The following is a 17,626-nucleotide window of genomic DNA, read 5'->3' on the forward strand; positions in this document are numbered from 1 at the left end:
CTGGGAGAGCTGTTGCGCCCTACCCCTCCGGTACCGGCGGTGCTTGCGCCTCCGGTACCGTCGAGCATGGCGCCGGCTGGTCCATCGCCCAGGTTGAGGTCCCCGACGTCGGTACCGCGTGCGGTGCCGACCGCGGCCACCTCCCAGGAAGGCTCCCCGACTACGTCGGCGGAGGGAGCTTCGCCGATGCGGGCGAGGGAGTCTACCTCTCGACGCCCCCATCGTGGACGTGGCTCCACGGAGTCGAGCCGGGCGAGGTTGCAGACACAGGTCCGTGAACTTGTGTCTGACACCGAGGGTGAGGCCTCGTGGGAGGACGAAGAAGACCCCAGATATTTCTCTGACGAGGAGTCTGAGGGTCTTCCTTCTGATCCCACTCCCTCTCCTGAAAGGCAGCTTTCTCCTCCTGAGAGTCTGTCTTTCGCTTCCTTTGTCCGGGAGATGTCTACGGCCATCCCCTTCCCGGTGGTTGTGGAGGACGAGCCCAGGGCTGAAATGTTTGAGCTCCTGGACTATCCTTCTCCACCTAAGGAAGCGTCCACTGTTCCCTTGCACCATGTCCTGAAAAAGACATTGCTTGCGAACTGGACCAAGCCATTAAGTAATCCCCACATTCCCAAGAAGATCGAGTCCCAGTACCGGATCCATGGGGACCCAGAGCTGATGCGCACTCAGTTGCCTCATGACTCTAGAGTTGTGGATTTGGCCCTAAAGAAAGCTAAGAGTTCTAGGGAGCATGCTTCGGCGCCCCCGGGCAAAGACCCTAGAACCTTAGACTCCTTTGGGAGGAAGGCCTACCATTCTTCTATGCTCGTGGCCAAGATCCAGTCTTACCAGCTCTACACGAGCATACACATGCGGAACAATGTGCGGCAGTTGGCGGGCTTGGTTGATGCATTTCCCCCTGAGCAAGCCAAGCCTTTTCAGGAGGTGGTCAGGCAGCTGAAGGCGTGCAGAAAATTCCTGGCCAGAGGAGTTTATGACACTTTTGATGTTGCGTCCAGGGCCGCTGCTCAAGGTGTGGTGATGCGCAGGCTCTCATGGCTGCGTGCCGCCGACCTGGAGAATAGACTCCAGCAGCGGATTGCGGACTCGCCTTGCCGTGCGGACAACATTTTTGGGGAAAAAGTCGAGCAGGTGGTAGAGTCTCTCCACCAGCGGGACACCGCATTCGACAAGTTCTCCCGCCGGCAGCCTTCAGCATCTACCTCTACAGGTAGAAGATTTTTCGGGGGAAGGAAGACTGGTCCCTATGCTTCTGGTAAGCGTAGGTACAATCCTCCTTCCCGACAGCCTGCGGCCCAGGCTAAGCCCCAGCGCGCTCGCTCTCGTCAGCAGCGTGCGCCTCAGCAAGGCCCCGCGGCTCCCCAGCAGAAGCAAGGGGCGAGCTTTTGACTGGCTCCAGCAGAGCATAGCCGACATCCCAGTGTCAGTGCCGGGCGACCTGCCGGTCGGGGGGAGGTTGATAGCTTTTCACCAAAGGTGGCCTCTCATAACCTCCGATCAGTGGGTTCTGCAAATAGTCCGGCAAGGATACACCCTCAATTTGGCCTCAAAACCTCCAAATTGTCCACCGGGAGCTCAGTCTTACAGCTTCCAGCACAAGCAGGTACTTGCAGAGGAACTCTCCGCCCTTCTCAGCGCCAATGCGGTCGAGCCCGTGCCATCCGGGCAGGAAGGGCTGGGATTCTATTCCAGGTACTTCCTTGTGGAAAAGAAAACGGGGGATGCGTCCCATCCTAGACCTAAGGGCCCTGAACAAATATCTCGTAAAAGAAAAGTTCAGGATGCTTTCCCTGGGCACCTTCCTCCCCATGATTCAGCAAAACGATTGGCTATGCTCTCTGGACTTGAAGGATGCCTACACTCACATCCCGATACTGCCAGCTCACAGACAGTATCTGCGATTTCAGCTGGGCACACGCCACTTCCAGTACTGTGTGCTACCCTTTGGGCTCGCCTCTGCGCCCAGGGTGTTCACAAAGTGCCTAGCTGTGGTAGCAGCGGCACTTCGCAGGCTGGGGGTGCATGTGTTCCCATATCTCGATGATTGGCTGGTGAAGAACACATCCGAGGCAGGAGCCCTGCAGTCCATGCAGATGACTATTCGCCTACTGGAGCTACTGGGGTTTGTGATAAATTATCCAAAGTCCCATCTTCTCCCAATGCAGAGACTCGAATTCATAGGAGCTCTGCTGGATTCTCGGACGGCTCGCGCCTATCTCCCAGAGACGAGGGCCAACAACTTGTTGTCCCTCGTCTCGCGGGTGCGAGCGTCCCAGCAGATCACAGCTCGGCAGATGTTGAGATTGCTGGGCCACATGGCCTCCACAGTTCATGTGACTCCCATGGCCCGCCTTCACATGAGATCTGCTCAATGGACCCTAGCCTCCCAGTGGTATCAGGCCGCTGGGGGTCTAGAGGACGTGATCCACCTGTCCACGAGCTTTCTCAAATCCCTATATTGGTGGACGATTTGCTCCAATTTGACTCTGGGACGTCCCTTCCAAATTCCTCAGCCACAAAAGGTGCTGACCATGGATGCGTCCCTCCTGGGATGGGGAGCTCATGTCGATGGGCTTCACACCCAAGGAAGCTGGTCCCTCCAGGAACGCGATCTGCAGATCAATCTTCTGGAGTTACGAGCGATCTGGAACGCTCTGAAGGCTTTCAGAGATCGGCTGTCCCACCAAATTATCCAAATTCAGACAGACAACCAGGTTGCCATGTACTATGTCAACAAGCAGGGGGGCACCGGATCTCGCCCCCTGTGTCAGGAAGCCGTCAGCATGTGGCTCTGGGCTCGCCGTCACGACATGGTGCTCCAAGCCACATATCTGGCAGGCGTAAACAACAGTCTGGCCGACAGGTTGAGCAGGATTATGCAACCTCACGAGTGGTCGCTCAATTCCCGTGTGGTACGACAGATCTTCCAGGTGTGGGGCACCCCCTTGGTAGATCTCTTCGCATCTTGAGTGAACCACAAAGTCCCTCAGTTCTGTTCCAGGCTTCAGGCCCACGGCAGACTGGCATCGGATGCCTTCCTCCTGGACTGGGGGGAGGGTCTGCTGTATGCTTATCCTCCCATACCTCTGGTGGGGAAGACTTTGTTGAAACACAAGCAAGACCAAGGCACCATGATTCTGATTGCTCCTTTTTGGCCGCGTCAGATCTGGTTCCCTCTTCTTCTGGAGTTGTCCTCCGAAGAACCGTGGAGATTGGAGTGTTTTCCGACCCTCATCACACAGGACGAAGGGGCACTTCTGCATCCCGGCCTCCAGTCGCTGGCTCTTACGGCCTGGATGTTGAGGGCGTAGACTTTGCCTCTTTGGGTCTGTCAGAGGGTGTCTCCCGCATCTTGCTTGCTTCCAGGAAAGATTCCACTAAGAGAAGTTACTTCTTCCATTGGAGGAGGTTTGCCGTCTGGTGTGACAGCAAGGCCCTAGATCCTCGCTCTTGTCCTACACAGACCCTGCTTGAATACCTTCTGCACTTGTCTGAGTCTGGTCTCAAGACCAACTCGGTAAGGGTTCACCTTAGTGCGATCAGTGCATACCATTATCATGTGGAAGGTAAGCCGATCTCAGGACAGCCTTTAGTTGTTCGCTTCATGAGAGGCTTGCTTTTGTCAAAGCCCCCTGTCAAGCCTCCTACAGTGTCATGGGATCTCAATGTCGTTCTCACCCAGCTGATGAAACCTCCTTTCGAGCCACTGAATTCCTGCCATCTGAAGTACTTGACTTGGAAGGTCATTTTCTTGGTGGCAGTTACTTCAGCTCGTAGAGTCAGTGAGCTTCAGGCCCTGGTAGCCCAGGTTCCTTACACCAAATTTCATCATAACAGAGTAGTCCTCCGCACTCACCCTAAGTTCCTGCCAAAGGTCGTGTCGGAGTTCCATCTGAACCAGTCAATTGTCTTGCCAACATTCTTTCCCCGTCCTCATTCCTGCCCTGCTGAGCGTCAGCTGCACACATTGGACTGCAAGAGAGCATTGGCCTTCTACCTGGAGCGGACACAGCCCCACAGACAGTCCGCCCAATTGTTTGTTTCTTTTGATCCCAATAGGAGGGGAGTGGCTGTAGGGAAACGCACCATATCCAATTGGCTAGCAGATTGCATTTCCTTCACTTACGCCCAGGCGGGGCTGGCTCTTGAGGGTCATGTCACGGCTCATAATGTTAGAGCCATGGCTGCGTCGGTAGCCCACTTGAAGTCAGCCTCTATTGAAGAAATTTGCAAAGCTGCGACGTGGTCATCTGTCCACACATTCACATCTCATTACTGCCTGCAGCAGGATACCCGACGCGACAGTCGGTTCGGGCAGTCAGTTCTTCAGAACCTGTTTGGGCTTTAGGATCCAACTCCACCCCCCGAGGGCCCTGTTTGTTCTGTTCCAGGCTGCACTCTCAGTTAGTTGGTAAATTTTTTAGGTCAATCTCAGTTTGTCCTCGCCGTTGCGAGGCCCAATTGACCATGGTTGTTGTTTTGAGTGAGCCTGGGGGCTAGGGATACCCCATCAGTGAGAACAAGCAGCCTGCTTGTCCTCGGAGAAAGCGAATGCTACATACCTGTAGAAGGTATTCTCCGAGGACAGCAGGCTGATTGTTCTCACAAACCCGCCCGCCTTCCCTTTGGAGTTGTGTCTTCCCTTGAAGTGTATTGTCTTGCTACATACTGGACTGGCCGGCTCGAGCCGGTTTCGGGCGGGAAGACGGCCGCGCATGCGCGGTGCGCATGGGCGCGCGAGGACTAGCAAAGGCCTTTGCTAGTAAACTTTCCGATGGAGGGGGCTGCCGAGGACGTCAACCCATCAGTGAGAACAATCAGCCTGCTGTCCTCGGAGAATACCTTCTACAGGTATGTAGCATTCGCTTTCGCGCATTAACTGGAAACCAATGCAAAGAATCCAACAGGGGTGTAGTTATTTCAAATCTATCCAGACTAAAAATGAGCCTAGCAGCTGTACTGCAAATGCTACATCTTTCTCTGCAACTTTGATGATACAGTGCAGTACAAAGAATTGCAATAATCAGCTGTGGAAGGAGTATAGATTGTGTGTAATAATTTTAAAGCTTTCCTTACTCAAGGATGACCTGATAGCTCTAAGCTGGCTCAGTTAAAAAAAAAAGAATTTATAGTGATTAATCTGGGATTAGAGACAATTTAGAATATACAGTAACTCCCAAAACCATTGCTGCTTTTTCAAAATTTAATATTTTACTTGTGTCCAGAATTAATTCTCTGGTTGGCAGTGAATCAAAATTACCAAATCATAAAATTTTGGTCTTAATTTTTGTTCAATTTTTTAAAATTTGCTTGAGACCATCTGTCAAACAGAGAAATATTTTGTCTCAGGTTTGTTAAGGTATCTTCAAAAAACTCAATTCTGGATGTAACAAAACAATATCATCTGCGTATGATAAAGAGAATATCCCTAAACCAGATAATTTATTTAGGGGGCTAAGAAAAATGTTAAACAGTAAGGGAGAAAGTGGTGAACCTTGGGACTCCACATATACAGCTCCAAGATGCAGAAGTATTACTGTTCTTCCTATCACAATATACCTGTGCTATGTGGCTGATGTAAGTGCTCGCATTTTAAAACCATATGTGTGGATGGGGGCGTAACCAAGACGGCATCCTAGTCGCTCATGTTATGCAGTGCTCTGGTGCTTTTATCTGTAGTTGCTTTGTTGAAACCTCTTTGAATGCCAAAAAGGAAGAGAAAATCAGGGAATTTCCCTCCTTGCCCCTTGAGACTCCAGTTCTTTGGCAAGCCATAGTGACTGCATAGACAGCACCAGTATCCTTGGGTGTATCTGCTGTTGCTGGGACAGAGAGGTGACCCAGTCTGGAAGGTGGTGTGTCTCTTGGCCCACACAGTGTTTTGCAAGACCTGGAAGCGACTTGCAGCCGCCAGAACATCAGAAGTCGGGGTTTCTGTTGCGGTCCCAGAGGGGCAAGATCCTAGTCTTGCTGCGCAGCCTGGGGAAATTTCCCTGGGTGAACCAGGGTCTTTAGCAGATCCAGTAATGCCTAAAGGTGTTGGTTCATCTGGTGAGGCACTGGGAGAGGTGTAAAGGAGTCTGCCCGAACCCAGTCCAGCCCTGCAGCCTCTGTTAAGACCTTCCAGCATCACGCTGTAGTCCATCTTATAAAATCTTGACTCTGGTACATGAGGGAGTGCCAGGCTATTTGGTGCCATTGGTGAGATCATCCTTGACAGGGAGGACCTTAAGGTCAGGAGTTACTAATCTGTTAGTGTTCCTGGGGAATGTCCTATCTAGTTTAACGGTTACCAGGGAGAATGCTTTCTATTGGAAGGTACCTTTACAATGGAATCAGCTCCCATTGGAGTTAAGGCAGGAGAAATCATTCACACAATTCAAAGGGAGATCAAAGTGTTATTTCTTCCAAATGGCTTTTGCATAAGAATTGTAATAGGCTGAGCGCTGATCTGTGTTTTTCTCTATAGGTTTGATGTGTGTGGAGTGTTTGGCCTTGCTTGATTGGGTTCTTAACCAATTTTTACCTGGTGTTCTTTTCTTCCTGTTTTTATGTTTTGTATTGTCACTGTAAACCACTCATAATTTTTGGAAGGTGTTATATCAAGTGTTTTTAAATTATTAAATTATTTGGACAGTTATGGAGACCCTGAATAAGGTCTGTGTAACTTTTTTGACAAATTCACAGTCAAATGCTTCATCTATGGAGACTGTTCAATCTCAACTGATCCACCAAGAAAGTTGGCTTAAGGTGGTTGAAACTACAATCTCTCAAGTAGAGGAGGTGGTAACTAAATTGCTGCAAGGGGCCAATTTAGTTCATAGCAAACTTGGACAATGAAGCTAGAGCTTTGAATTTGAGACTTTTGAACTTTCCATTGGTTAAGCTTAGCTGTCCTCAAGATATTTTCTATAAATTTCTTAAGGAGGTTTTCAGATATCCTGAAGCAGGTTTGCCACCTATTGAAAAAAAATATTTTTTTAACCTATTTTTTCAGCTGTGGTGGGAAAAGCAGAAGGGCCGGTTATTGGAGTAAGTGTAGGAATTGACTCATTTAAACTCTATGTTATATAAGGTATTAGACACACTCATAGAAATATTTAATTGACACATGGGTGCGTTTGAAAAAAATTATGAATACCTCTAGAGAAGTTCTATGATTGAGAAACTTATCCACCCTCAGAAGCGCCGCTACGATTAGCGGCACCTTGCTTGGGTGAGTGTATAACTCTGAGAACATCTCTATAAAGGAACAAAATTTTCTATTTTTGCATATTTTGATTTATTCATATGGAGTGATACTGGGTCAATCCCTTCACTAGGATATCTCCTAAAAGATTTATCTCTGGTTTTACATTTTTTGAATTTTTTCTTGAGGTTTTTGAGGGGAATTACGACTTTAGTATGTTTAGGCGTGAGCATTTAAAGTAAATGCTTGCACCCAGGTTTGGGAGAAATATGCATAACTTGTAGTATTCTTTTGTCTTACACATGCTCTCACACAACATGTAATTAAGGCCTGGAATTTGTTGCCAGAGAAAAAGCAGTTAGCTTAGCAGGGTTTTAAAAAGGGTTTGGACAAGTTCCTAAAAGAAAATTCCATAAACCATTATTAAGATGGACGAGGGAAAATCCACTTCTTATTCCTGGGATAAGCTGCATAAATTCTGTTTTACTCGTTTGAGATTTTGCAAGATAGTTGTGACCTGGATTGGCCACTATTGGAAACAGGATACTGGACTTGATGGACCTTCGATCTGTCCCAGTGTGGCAGTGTTTATATACTTATTTACCTGTATAGCTGCATTTATTTTATTTATGTATTTATTTCATTTATATCCCACATTATCCCAATAGATCAGGTTCTATGTGGCTAACAACTTGTTTATTTATTTATTTGTTGCACTTGTATCCCACATTTTCCTACCTATTTGCAGGCTCAATGTGGCTTACATAGTACTGTGCTGGTGATTGCCAGTTCCGGTATGATAAATACATAGTGATATCATGGTAGAGATCATGTGTGACACATTATGGAATCAGAAAGGAGGAAGAGTTGTGTTATGCCATTTTGAGTATTAGAGTCGTTATGTTGTAGGGCTCAGGCATTTAATTTGGATCATTCAGGTATGCCTTTTTGAATAGGTAAGTTTTTAGTGACTTTTGGAAGTTTAATAGGTCTTGCGTTGTTTTCACGGCGTTTGGTAGTGCGTTCCATCGTTGCCTGCTTATATAGGAGAAGCTGGATGCATAGGTTGATTTGTATTTGAGTCCTTTGCAACTTGGGTGGTGGAGATTTAGGTATGTCCGTGTTGATCTTATTGTGTTTCTGGTTGGTAGGTCGATGAGGTCTGTCATGTAGCCTGGGGCATTGCCGTAGATGATTTTATGAACCAGAGTGCAGATTTTGAACGCAATACGTTCTTTGATTGGGAGCCAGTGTAGTTTTTCTCGTAAGGGTTTGGCGCTTTCGAATCTCGTTTTTCCAAATATAACAGTACAAAAAGTGATGCGGATAGTATACATTAAGTAATAAAATAAATGAGGATTGGGTAATTACAATATGTAATATGGAAATGAATGCTAGATGCAAAAAGATAACAATTTATAGTCATCTGGGTATAATAACAATTAGAATGGAACTGAGAAATTGAATAATTGTATAATTAGGGGTTTAAATTAATTATGATCATCCATGAAAAATTGCTTAAACAGGCTTTAAGGTATTTCCAGAATATCAAATAATTAGGTTCCCATCTGATGAATTTCAGGAGGGAATTCCATAGTTGTATGCTCTGTCCAGACTCCTCCCATGTGAGTGTCCACCTGCAGAATATACACTATTAATGATATACGCATACTTACAGAATAGTGTGTAGCCAGATTGTACTTGCACAATTGTTCACATAATTGACTGGAATTCTGGTATTTGTACATGTACTTGCCACCTGACTGTAGGTGACTCTTTATAGAATTTTCTCCTTTGTGTCTAAATGTTTACTAAAAATATGATTAAAGTTTTATATATATTTTTTTCTTTTTTTATATTTTAAGAACATATCAAGCTAAAGTTCGGCAAGGGTCCTTAGCCTGTTTTCTTTCTACCATAAAATCAATAGAGAAAAAAGTTCTCTATGGCTATTGGTCAGCATTTGTCCCTGACACACCAGGAATAGGAAGCCCTCAGTCTGTATCCTTGATGACAATCGCTTTAAAAGACCCCTCTCCAAAGGTAAGAGAATATCATTTCTATAGCCAGGGTTTGTCATTCCCAAAGTACTGAAACATCTGGGGTAGTAGCAGGGCGGCTTGTAAAATCCATGGAGGTAACTCAAATAGAAATCTGTAGATCCTACACCAATAAAGGGATATGAGTAAGCTCTGTGGAACAGAGATCATCTCGTACATGGTGAAACATGAGCCTCGGTTCTACATAAACATTACGTACCAAAGAGCAGTTTTATTTAAAATACCCAACATAGCCTTGTTTTGCCCTCAGGCTGCATCAGAGGTAGAACATCCTAAAACAAAACGTACAAAATACAATGCTAGTCAAATTGTAATAAAAATAAGTTGTAAACAAACAAAAAAAATCAACCAATTCAAATATTAATAGATAAATACTTCAGACTAATATTACATCTAGAAAATCATATTCTTGTATAAAATTTGTCCATGAAAAATCCCTTTTGATTCATATATTAACGGGAAAATTTATCAAGCAGCATTTTTATTGCAGCTTAGTAAAAGGTCACCTTAGAAACTTTTCTATTGTATACCACCTTGACCTTTTTGTCAGAAGAGGCTGTGTAGCAAATTTTTTAAATAAACATAAGATATAAAAAGGTTTCAAAATATAATTGGAGTTTATTATTATTATAATTTGCTACATTTGTATCCCACATTTTCCCACCTATTTACAAATACAATAAGAAAAAGAAATTGGACAGAGTATATCAGGAGAGTAGAATGACTATAACTTGCGGTGTATATACAGCATCGTGTCAATCTGTCAAGTAGCAGGAATCTGTTAGAGATGGCCACAGAATGACATCACTTTTGTATCGAAGTTATGCCGTTTATAGACTTTTTAATTGAGAATTTATATTCTTATGATTTGTGTTCACATTGTTTAATTTCAAATTAAGAAGCAATGTCTAATTTATGTATTATTTCATTTGAAATGTATGTAATTATAAAAACCATGTGAGGAATCTTTAATATATTTTAGTAGTAATTGATTTTTCTTTAATATTCAATGAATTGAAAGCCATCAAGTTACTGACTATTAAACATTATGGCACCTGAAAATTCCACATGGAAAAAAAAAATAAGCCTAGGCGTATTCTCTAAAGCACACCTATATTTTTATAGAATAGGCTTAAATTTCCGTGTGGTATATACCGTATTTTTCGGACTATAAGACGCACTTTTTTCCCCAAAAATTTGGGAGAAAAATGGGGGGTGCGTCTTATAGTCCGAAGGTAGATTTGGCTGGCTGGCTGGCCGGCCGCCCGCCCTCCGAGTTCGGGATCGCCCTCCCCCCGGCCCTGTCACCACTTCTCCCTACTCACGTCACACGATCTTCCCTGGTGGTCTAGTGACGTCAGGGCAGGAAAGAGCCCCCTCTTTCCTGCCCAGCGCGCTGCTCTCCATCCTCCTGTATGCAGCCTGACGGTCTCGGCGAGATTCAAAATGGCCGTCGAGACTTCAATTCTCGGCGGCCATTTTGAATCTCGCTGAGACCGTCAGGCTGCATACAGGGATGGAGAGCAGCGCACTGGGCAGGAAAGAGGGGGCTCTTTCCTGCCCCGACGTCACTAGACCACCAGGGAAGATCGCGTGACGTGAGTAGGGAGAAGTGGTGACAGGGCCGGGGGGAGGGCGATCCCGAACTCGGACAAGATGCACCGGAGCACCTAGGTTTTAGAGGAGGGAAAAAGGAAAAATTTTTTTTTTCCTATTTCCCTCCTCTAAAACCTAGGTGCGTCTTATGGTCCGGTGCGTCTTATAGTCCGAAAAATACGGTAGAATACACCAAGAGCCTCTCCATGTGATTAAGTTTAGTCGTGGCCATTTATGCCATGTTTTACTTGGCATAAATCCCAACGCTTAATTAGGCACAGAGCAGGTGTATTCTATAACAGTGTGCATAGATTTTAGAAATGTCCATGCCCCCTTTTCAACTATGCAACTTAAAATACACTTAGTGAGTTGTGCGCATAAATCTTAATGCCAATTAGTGCTGATAATTGCTTGTTAACATCCAATTGACTGCTGATTAGCTAGTTAAGCAATTAAGTTATGCACACTTATATAATACGCTTCGATTACCGCACGGTATATTGAACCTTGGGGTATATGCCATTCAGATCTGTTTTAATTAGAATGCATTATAAATAATGATAAGTCTAGCAGAGTAAAAAGAGTAGAATGATCCTATGACACTTTACATACGTCATCTGTCAATCAGTTCAATAGTTTAAAGATAGCTGCAAAACGACTGTGGTGTTTTCATTCCACTGAAGTTGGTTGTATTGAGCTGAGACTCTGCTGATGTGATGTTGGTGTTGATAAGTCCTCTTACAAATTTAATTTGTGTGGAGATACCCAGAATAGTCAACCTGTTGAAATCAGCCTCCACATGCATATAAACCACAAACAGGCCAGTTGAAGCCATGAAACATCCCTTATCAGCAGGCCTGGCTCAGGCACAATAAGAGAAAAGATAAACCGATTTAAAAAGAGCTAGTTATAATCTTCCTGAAATCAATTAAAACAACTGGCCATATTTCACAAAAGAATATTGTTAAATAGATTTAAAGTGTGGTACAGTGTGCTTTCTGATCAATTGTGGTTAATTCATGTGTTAATTTGTAACTCTTTCTTTTGCACTTTAGTGTTCCCATGACTGTCATCGTTCATAATAATACATTTTAAAATTTCCAGAAAGATGCATTATTTTGGAAGGTAGATTATTATAGCATTGAATTAGAAATTCCTGCTGCCACTTATAGTTGCAATGATATTTCCTTCTTGAAAATTTCAGAAAACAGATGCCTAGAGTAGACTAATATACTATGTTTTGGATACAATATACATTTTTTCTGCTTTTAACCTGTTTGTTTTACAGTGGTTTTATTTTCATGTACAGCCCCGTTTTAGATCGTAAGTAGGAATCAGAATTGATAAATCTTCACTTCCCAAGATGTAAAGGACTGAAATACAAATCAACATACGCGTCCAGTTTTTCCTAAATTAGCACACAACTGTGGAACACACTACCAAAAGCCTTGAAATATACGAATGACCACCTAAACTTTCGGAAAAACCTAAAAACTCACCTGTTCAAAACATAAATGCCCAATCTCTGCAACACAATGTAACTAAATCGCGGTACAGACTGGACACAAATCTTCCGTTGCATGATCCCAATATGGTTGCGAAAACAAAAAAAGGGGGTGGGGAAAATAGGCTCTATTCAAACAATGGGGCAGACATATAAATTAGTTAAAACAATGATTTTTATTGTGAATAGGTGACTCAACACAGCCGTGTTTCGGCGCCGTAGTGCCTTCCTCAGGAGTCTTCCGGAAGTGTTTCAATCTTTGGGGTGATTGGCACACTGGGGAAAAAACACAAAGGGATGCACAATCCTTTCTTCCAAAGGAGTATTCAGTGGTTAGATGGGTAACACTCAGGAAGATAATGGCATAAGGAAATGCACAGTTCCTCCTTAAAAGAGTGGCGATGCAAAAATCTCAAGAATATTTGCACATCCGAAGACTCCTGAGGAAGGCGCTACGGCGCCGAAACACGGCTGTGTTGAGTCACCTATTCACAATAAAAATCATTGTTTTAACTAATTTATACGTCTGCCCCATTGTTTGAATAGAGCCTATTTACCCCAACCCCTTTTTTTGTTTTCGCTTTTTTGTCCCGTGGGGATCAAGTGCACCTCCACACTTCGTGTTGTTTTTCTCTGACCCAATATGGTTGCGCCACATTAACTCTATCAAACTACTTAACCACAACATCACCTTGTATCTGTCTACACCGGAGTCTGCAAGTGCTGCTCTGGAACTATGTAGCCACATTGAGCCTACAAATAGGTGGGAAAATGTGGGATACAAATGTAACAAATAAAAATAAATAAGTGTGGGTCGGGACATCTACAATTCTTTTAGCATTTTAGAAGAGGATCTGCTGATGTAGAGCCTGTTCTAAAATATCTGCAGGAATACAAGTGTATATAGTGGCATATGCAGCGGGGAGAATCCATTTTACAAATGTGTGGAAAAAATAATCGAAGAAAATTCGGCTATTTGCATATATTAGTACCAACACATATGTAAGTCATGAAATTTCAACTTATACCTATAAGTGTCGGTACAAAAATATTGCAATACTGGGACAGACCGAAGGTCCATCAAGCCGAGCATCCTGTTTCTAATAGTGACCAAACCAAGTTACAAGTACCTGGCAAGATCCCAGAACAATACAATACATTTTATGCTGCTTATCCTTACTCAAAGGTGTCTGCATTTTGCAAACCTACTGCTGCTAATTAGACACAGAGAAGCAGCAATCGTCATTTAATTTTAATTTAGAGGGGGATATAAACATTGGGAGGATTTAGGAGGATACCACCCTGAATCCCTCATTTAAAGGACCCTGTAAAGGACTGGCCTAAATGAGCACTTTTGAAATACCTGTGTATGTGAAAGAGCAGGTATAAATACCAAAGTGCAAATTTTTTTAAACATGCTTGTGTATTCCCTTTGTGAGATGGGGATTTTACGTATAGATTTTAGCCCCACCCTCATCACATCCAAACCACTGCCCCCCCCCCCCTTGCAGTTAACACATGTGCAGGTATATATGTGTAAATGCTGGCTTTCTAAAGTTAGATTTTACACATCTATCCAATACACACATATAAGTCTGTTGGAAACAGGATGCTGGGCTCGATGGACCTTTGGTCTTTCCCAGTATGGCAATACTTATGTAAGTCATGAATAGGACTTCTAAAATAAGGGCTGCAGTCAGTGACAGTTTTACAACTTCTGGTGCAAATTTGGTTTGTAGTGGAAAATATTTTAGTAAAATTTGGAAGATGTGTGAGAGACCATGGTGCTCATTTTAAAAGCACTTAGATGTACAAAGTTCCATAGGTTACTATGTTCAGCTGTTCTGATCATTACAAAGGACTCTGAGGTGATCAGAAAATGTCTGTCTCTCATAACCAGTGGGGAAAACCTATCAACAGATGATAGGAAATGGAGATGATGCGGTTTGAACTGTCTCTTATTCACACCTCTCCTCTTCTAACTCTCCTACTGAAACGCCCCTGAGAGATCCCAATGTCCAACTAGGTCTTCACCTGGGGCTTGGGCATGTTTGGGGATGGGGGCATAGATGTGCGAGTTTAATGATGTAAATATGACTAGGGCAGAGGTTCTCAACCCAGTCCGGGATACACCTGGCCAGTCAGGGTTTTAGGATATCCACCATGAATATGCATGAGATAGATTTGCATAGAATGGAGGTAGTGTATGCAGATTTAACTTGTGTATATTCATGGTTGATATCCAGAAAACCTGACTGGCTAGGTTGAGAACCGCTAGACTAGGGTATGTGACGAGTGAGAGCTGTCCTGCTTTAACTGATAGTTTATTTGTGTGACTGTCCATTGTATGTGCTTGGATGTGAATGACTGACTGGATGGTGAAGCCTAATCTCTCCCCCCTTGGCCTACCATTGTATGTAATAGCTCATTTGTGTGGCTGTCTCTTTTACACCATTTTTAATATGCTGGGGGAGGGGGGGGGGGCGGTATGTGTGTATTCATTTTGGAAGGCGAGTGAGTCATTGGCAGATGATCAAAGGCAAATGCAGGTGCTGGAAGCCATTAGTACCCACATTTGCCTGCACCCTATGATCAAAGCCGCTGGAAGCATTTAACAATGAGCTCTCCATCTCTGAGCGCAAGCAGCATACAAATGCGTGCTAAACAGGGCATTAGGTATTCCTCCCCAATGCTCAGTGGGCAGCACTCCAAATCCTACGCCAGCTTGGGTTTGCAGAGCATTGGGGAGGAATGGGAGCTCTGTCCAACATGCATTTGCATGCTTACAGGCCCCCTCCCTATGCAAAAAGGTTTCCCTGGTGGTTCAGTGGGCACCCTCCCTGGCCACCTGCCATGGTGGCCTAGTGCCCCCCAACCACCCTGTACCTTGAAGCAGGAGGATGGAGTTGCACTCCCTGTTCCTGTGAGCGCCGCATTCAAAATGGCGGTGCCCTGCCCTGCTCGGTGCATCGATACCATATGAAGGAGAAATTCCCATATATGGTACTGAAGCCCTGCCAGTGCATGCCATTTTGAAGGCGGTACTTGCAGGAGGAGGGAGTGCAACATGACCACATGGAGTCAACAAACAGCTGCACAAACGAACTGCCTTTTATAAATATAGTAAGATATTAGTTAATATTTATTTTTGATTCTTGTATAAAAATGCAGAGATTTGAGGATTCGTAAGTCATATATGTTAGATTTTCCATATAATATCCATATCAATATTATTTAGATGGAAAAAAAAAACTGTCTTTCAAATTAGTTGCTGGTATATTCCAATTTCAGACTCGGGCCTGTGCACTTCAAGTTCTGTCAGCCATCTTGGAAGGTTCAAAGCAATTCCTCTCTGTTGCTGAAGATGCCAGTGAGCACAAGCGGGCCTTCACTCCTTTCTCTGTGACCCTTGCTTCCGGTATCCGAGAGTTGCACAGATGCTTACTGCTGGCTTTGGTAGCTGAATCCTCCTCACAAACCCTCACACAGATAATTAAGGTATTTTGTCTCATGACATTACTCTGCTGATGTAGCAGAGCCTGTTGCATCAAATCTCTTCCTTTTAATAAGCTTAACGCATGAAAGTAATATGTAAATATGATGCAGTGAGCAATGCAGGACTGTTACCATTGTTGTATTCCCAGTACTACTTTTCATTGTATTATGCTTTCCCATTTTTACTTGGTCTGGAACCCAATTTTCGTGGGTCACTATTATTGTTTTGTTTGAAGATAGTGGTTGTAGAATATTGCTTTTGCTTATTAGGAACAGATTTAAGTAATCATTAGAACTAGTTTCTTGAAAGCAACATACTTTACTCAAAGTATTGGACTTATGCACATTCTTAGGTTATAGGGTGTAATATATATAAATATGTGGTCTTTGTTTCTATTATTTCAGTGTCTTGCAAATTTAGTTTCCAATGTCCCATACAACCGCTTGAAACCTGGACTGCTTACGAGAGTCTGGAACCAGATAAAGCCATACATTCGCAACAAAGGTCTGCATTCTGCTCTATTCTTGTCTTTTCTCATATATTTCTTAATACTGAAACTGTAAATAAAGTATAACTTTTCTTGCAAATAACATTTCTTTATAGGTTTCAAGACAATACCAAGGCCATTTATTTAAGAAAGATTTATTTTTGAAACTACAGAATGGGGTGGTGGTGGCTGTGGGTTATTTTGTTTTCTTTTTACAATAAGGCCCTAAATTGGATTTGAATGATATTTGTGGATTGTTTCTGGGCCCTCCTTCCACCCACTGCCCCCACAAATGTATCCCTCCTTGGAGTGCTTGCATAGAAGGTTCAAGTCTTCTCTTGTTAAAGGAGAGGTTACTTCTGCAATAGCAATAGTCTAGCACGAAGAGCTACCACTGTAGAGCCATACATTACTGTCTCTGCCTTATTGGTAACTCTAGCCTGGGTTTCTTATGTTCCAGAGTGAACCTCTCCAGTCTGTTGTATATATTCTTGTTCGAACTGGCTAAGGTTTCTGTGGTGGCTATGGGTAAAAATGTAAAGCTAACTTTGTATTTTCTTTTCTGTTCACCAGATGTCAATGTTCGTGTTTCTAGCCTGACCTTACTAGGGGCCCTGGTATCTGCTCAGCCACCTTTACCAGAGGTAAAGCTGCTATTACAACAGCCCAGCTCCTCAGGACTAACAAACAGCGGAGCTGCCACCCCACATGGCTTGAACGACCAAGAGTGGTGGAAAAAGGCACCATTCTCAGAACTTCACGGAGAAGCCCTAAATAATTCAAAACGGACCCCTTGCGAGCCCTGTTGGCTGATACGTCTGTGTGTTTCTATCGTGATTCAGCCTAGAGAAGATACTCCTTCCGATAGTGATGTAGGTTCATTGCCTGGCAGCATATACGAACCATCTCCTGTCCGACTAGAGTCTTTACAGGTAGGAAAATACAGTGATGGGAGCTGACATTGTGCAGAATTTTAGTCCTTTTTAGATCTAAGTGTCAAACATTTACTGTAAGCTTGTTTTGTTTAATCTAGTAATTTTGTTGCCTTAGTATTTTGCTCTTCAACGTGAGCAGTAGACACAATACTCACTCTTTTCTAAACTTATAACCACAGAAAGAGTATCAAACTCAATTTGGACCTATTACAGGTTATTAGACCTCATATGGAACATCCCATTTCAGGCCCAAACCATGGGTCTTGCATTCTTCAATCACTTACTCTTCCGGGTTTCCCTTAAATTAACGCTTTTTAAAGTCTAAACTCTGTATTGTCTCACAATATATATTT

At 43.9% G+C, this 17,626-nt stretch overlaps 1 protein-coding gene across 1 annotated transcript in view; it reads left to right on the forward strand.

Annotated features, from left to right (window-relative positions):
- Window positions 1-17,626, forward strand: part of HEATR6 (HEAT repeat containing 6) — a 77,152-nt gene that overhangs the window by 31,208 nt on the left and 28,318 nt on the right. The window contains exons 9-12 of the mRNA XM_030186228.1: window positions 9,061-9,238; window positions 15,647-15,853; window positions 16,256-16,355; window positions 16,912-17,270. Of these exons, the coding sequence (XP_030042088.1) occupies window positions 9,061-9,238; window positions 15,647-15,853; window positions 16,256-16,355; window positions 16,912-17,270 (844 nt within the window). The remainder of the gene's footprint in view (window positions 1-9,060; window positions 9,239-15,646; window positions 15,854-16,255; window positions 16,356-16,911; window positions 17,271-17,626) is intronic.

Source organism: Microcaecilia unicolor, chromosome 13 (genome assembly GCF_901765095.1).
Source record: "Microcaecilia unicolor chromosome 13, aMicUni1.1, whole genome shotgun sequence".
NCBI lineage: Eukaryota > Metazoa > Chordata > Amphibia > Gymnophiona > Siphonopidae > Microcaecilia > Microcaecilia unicolor.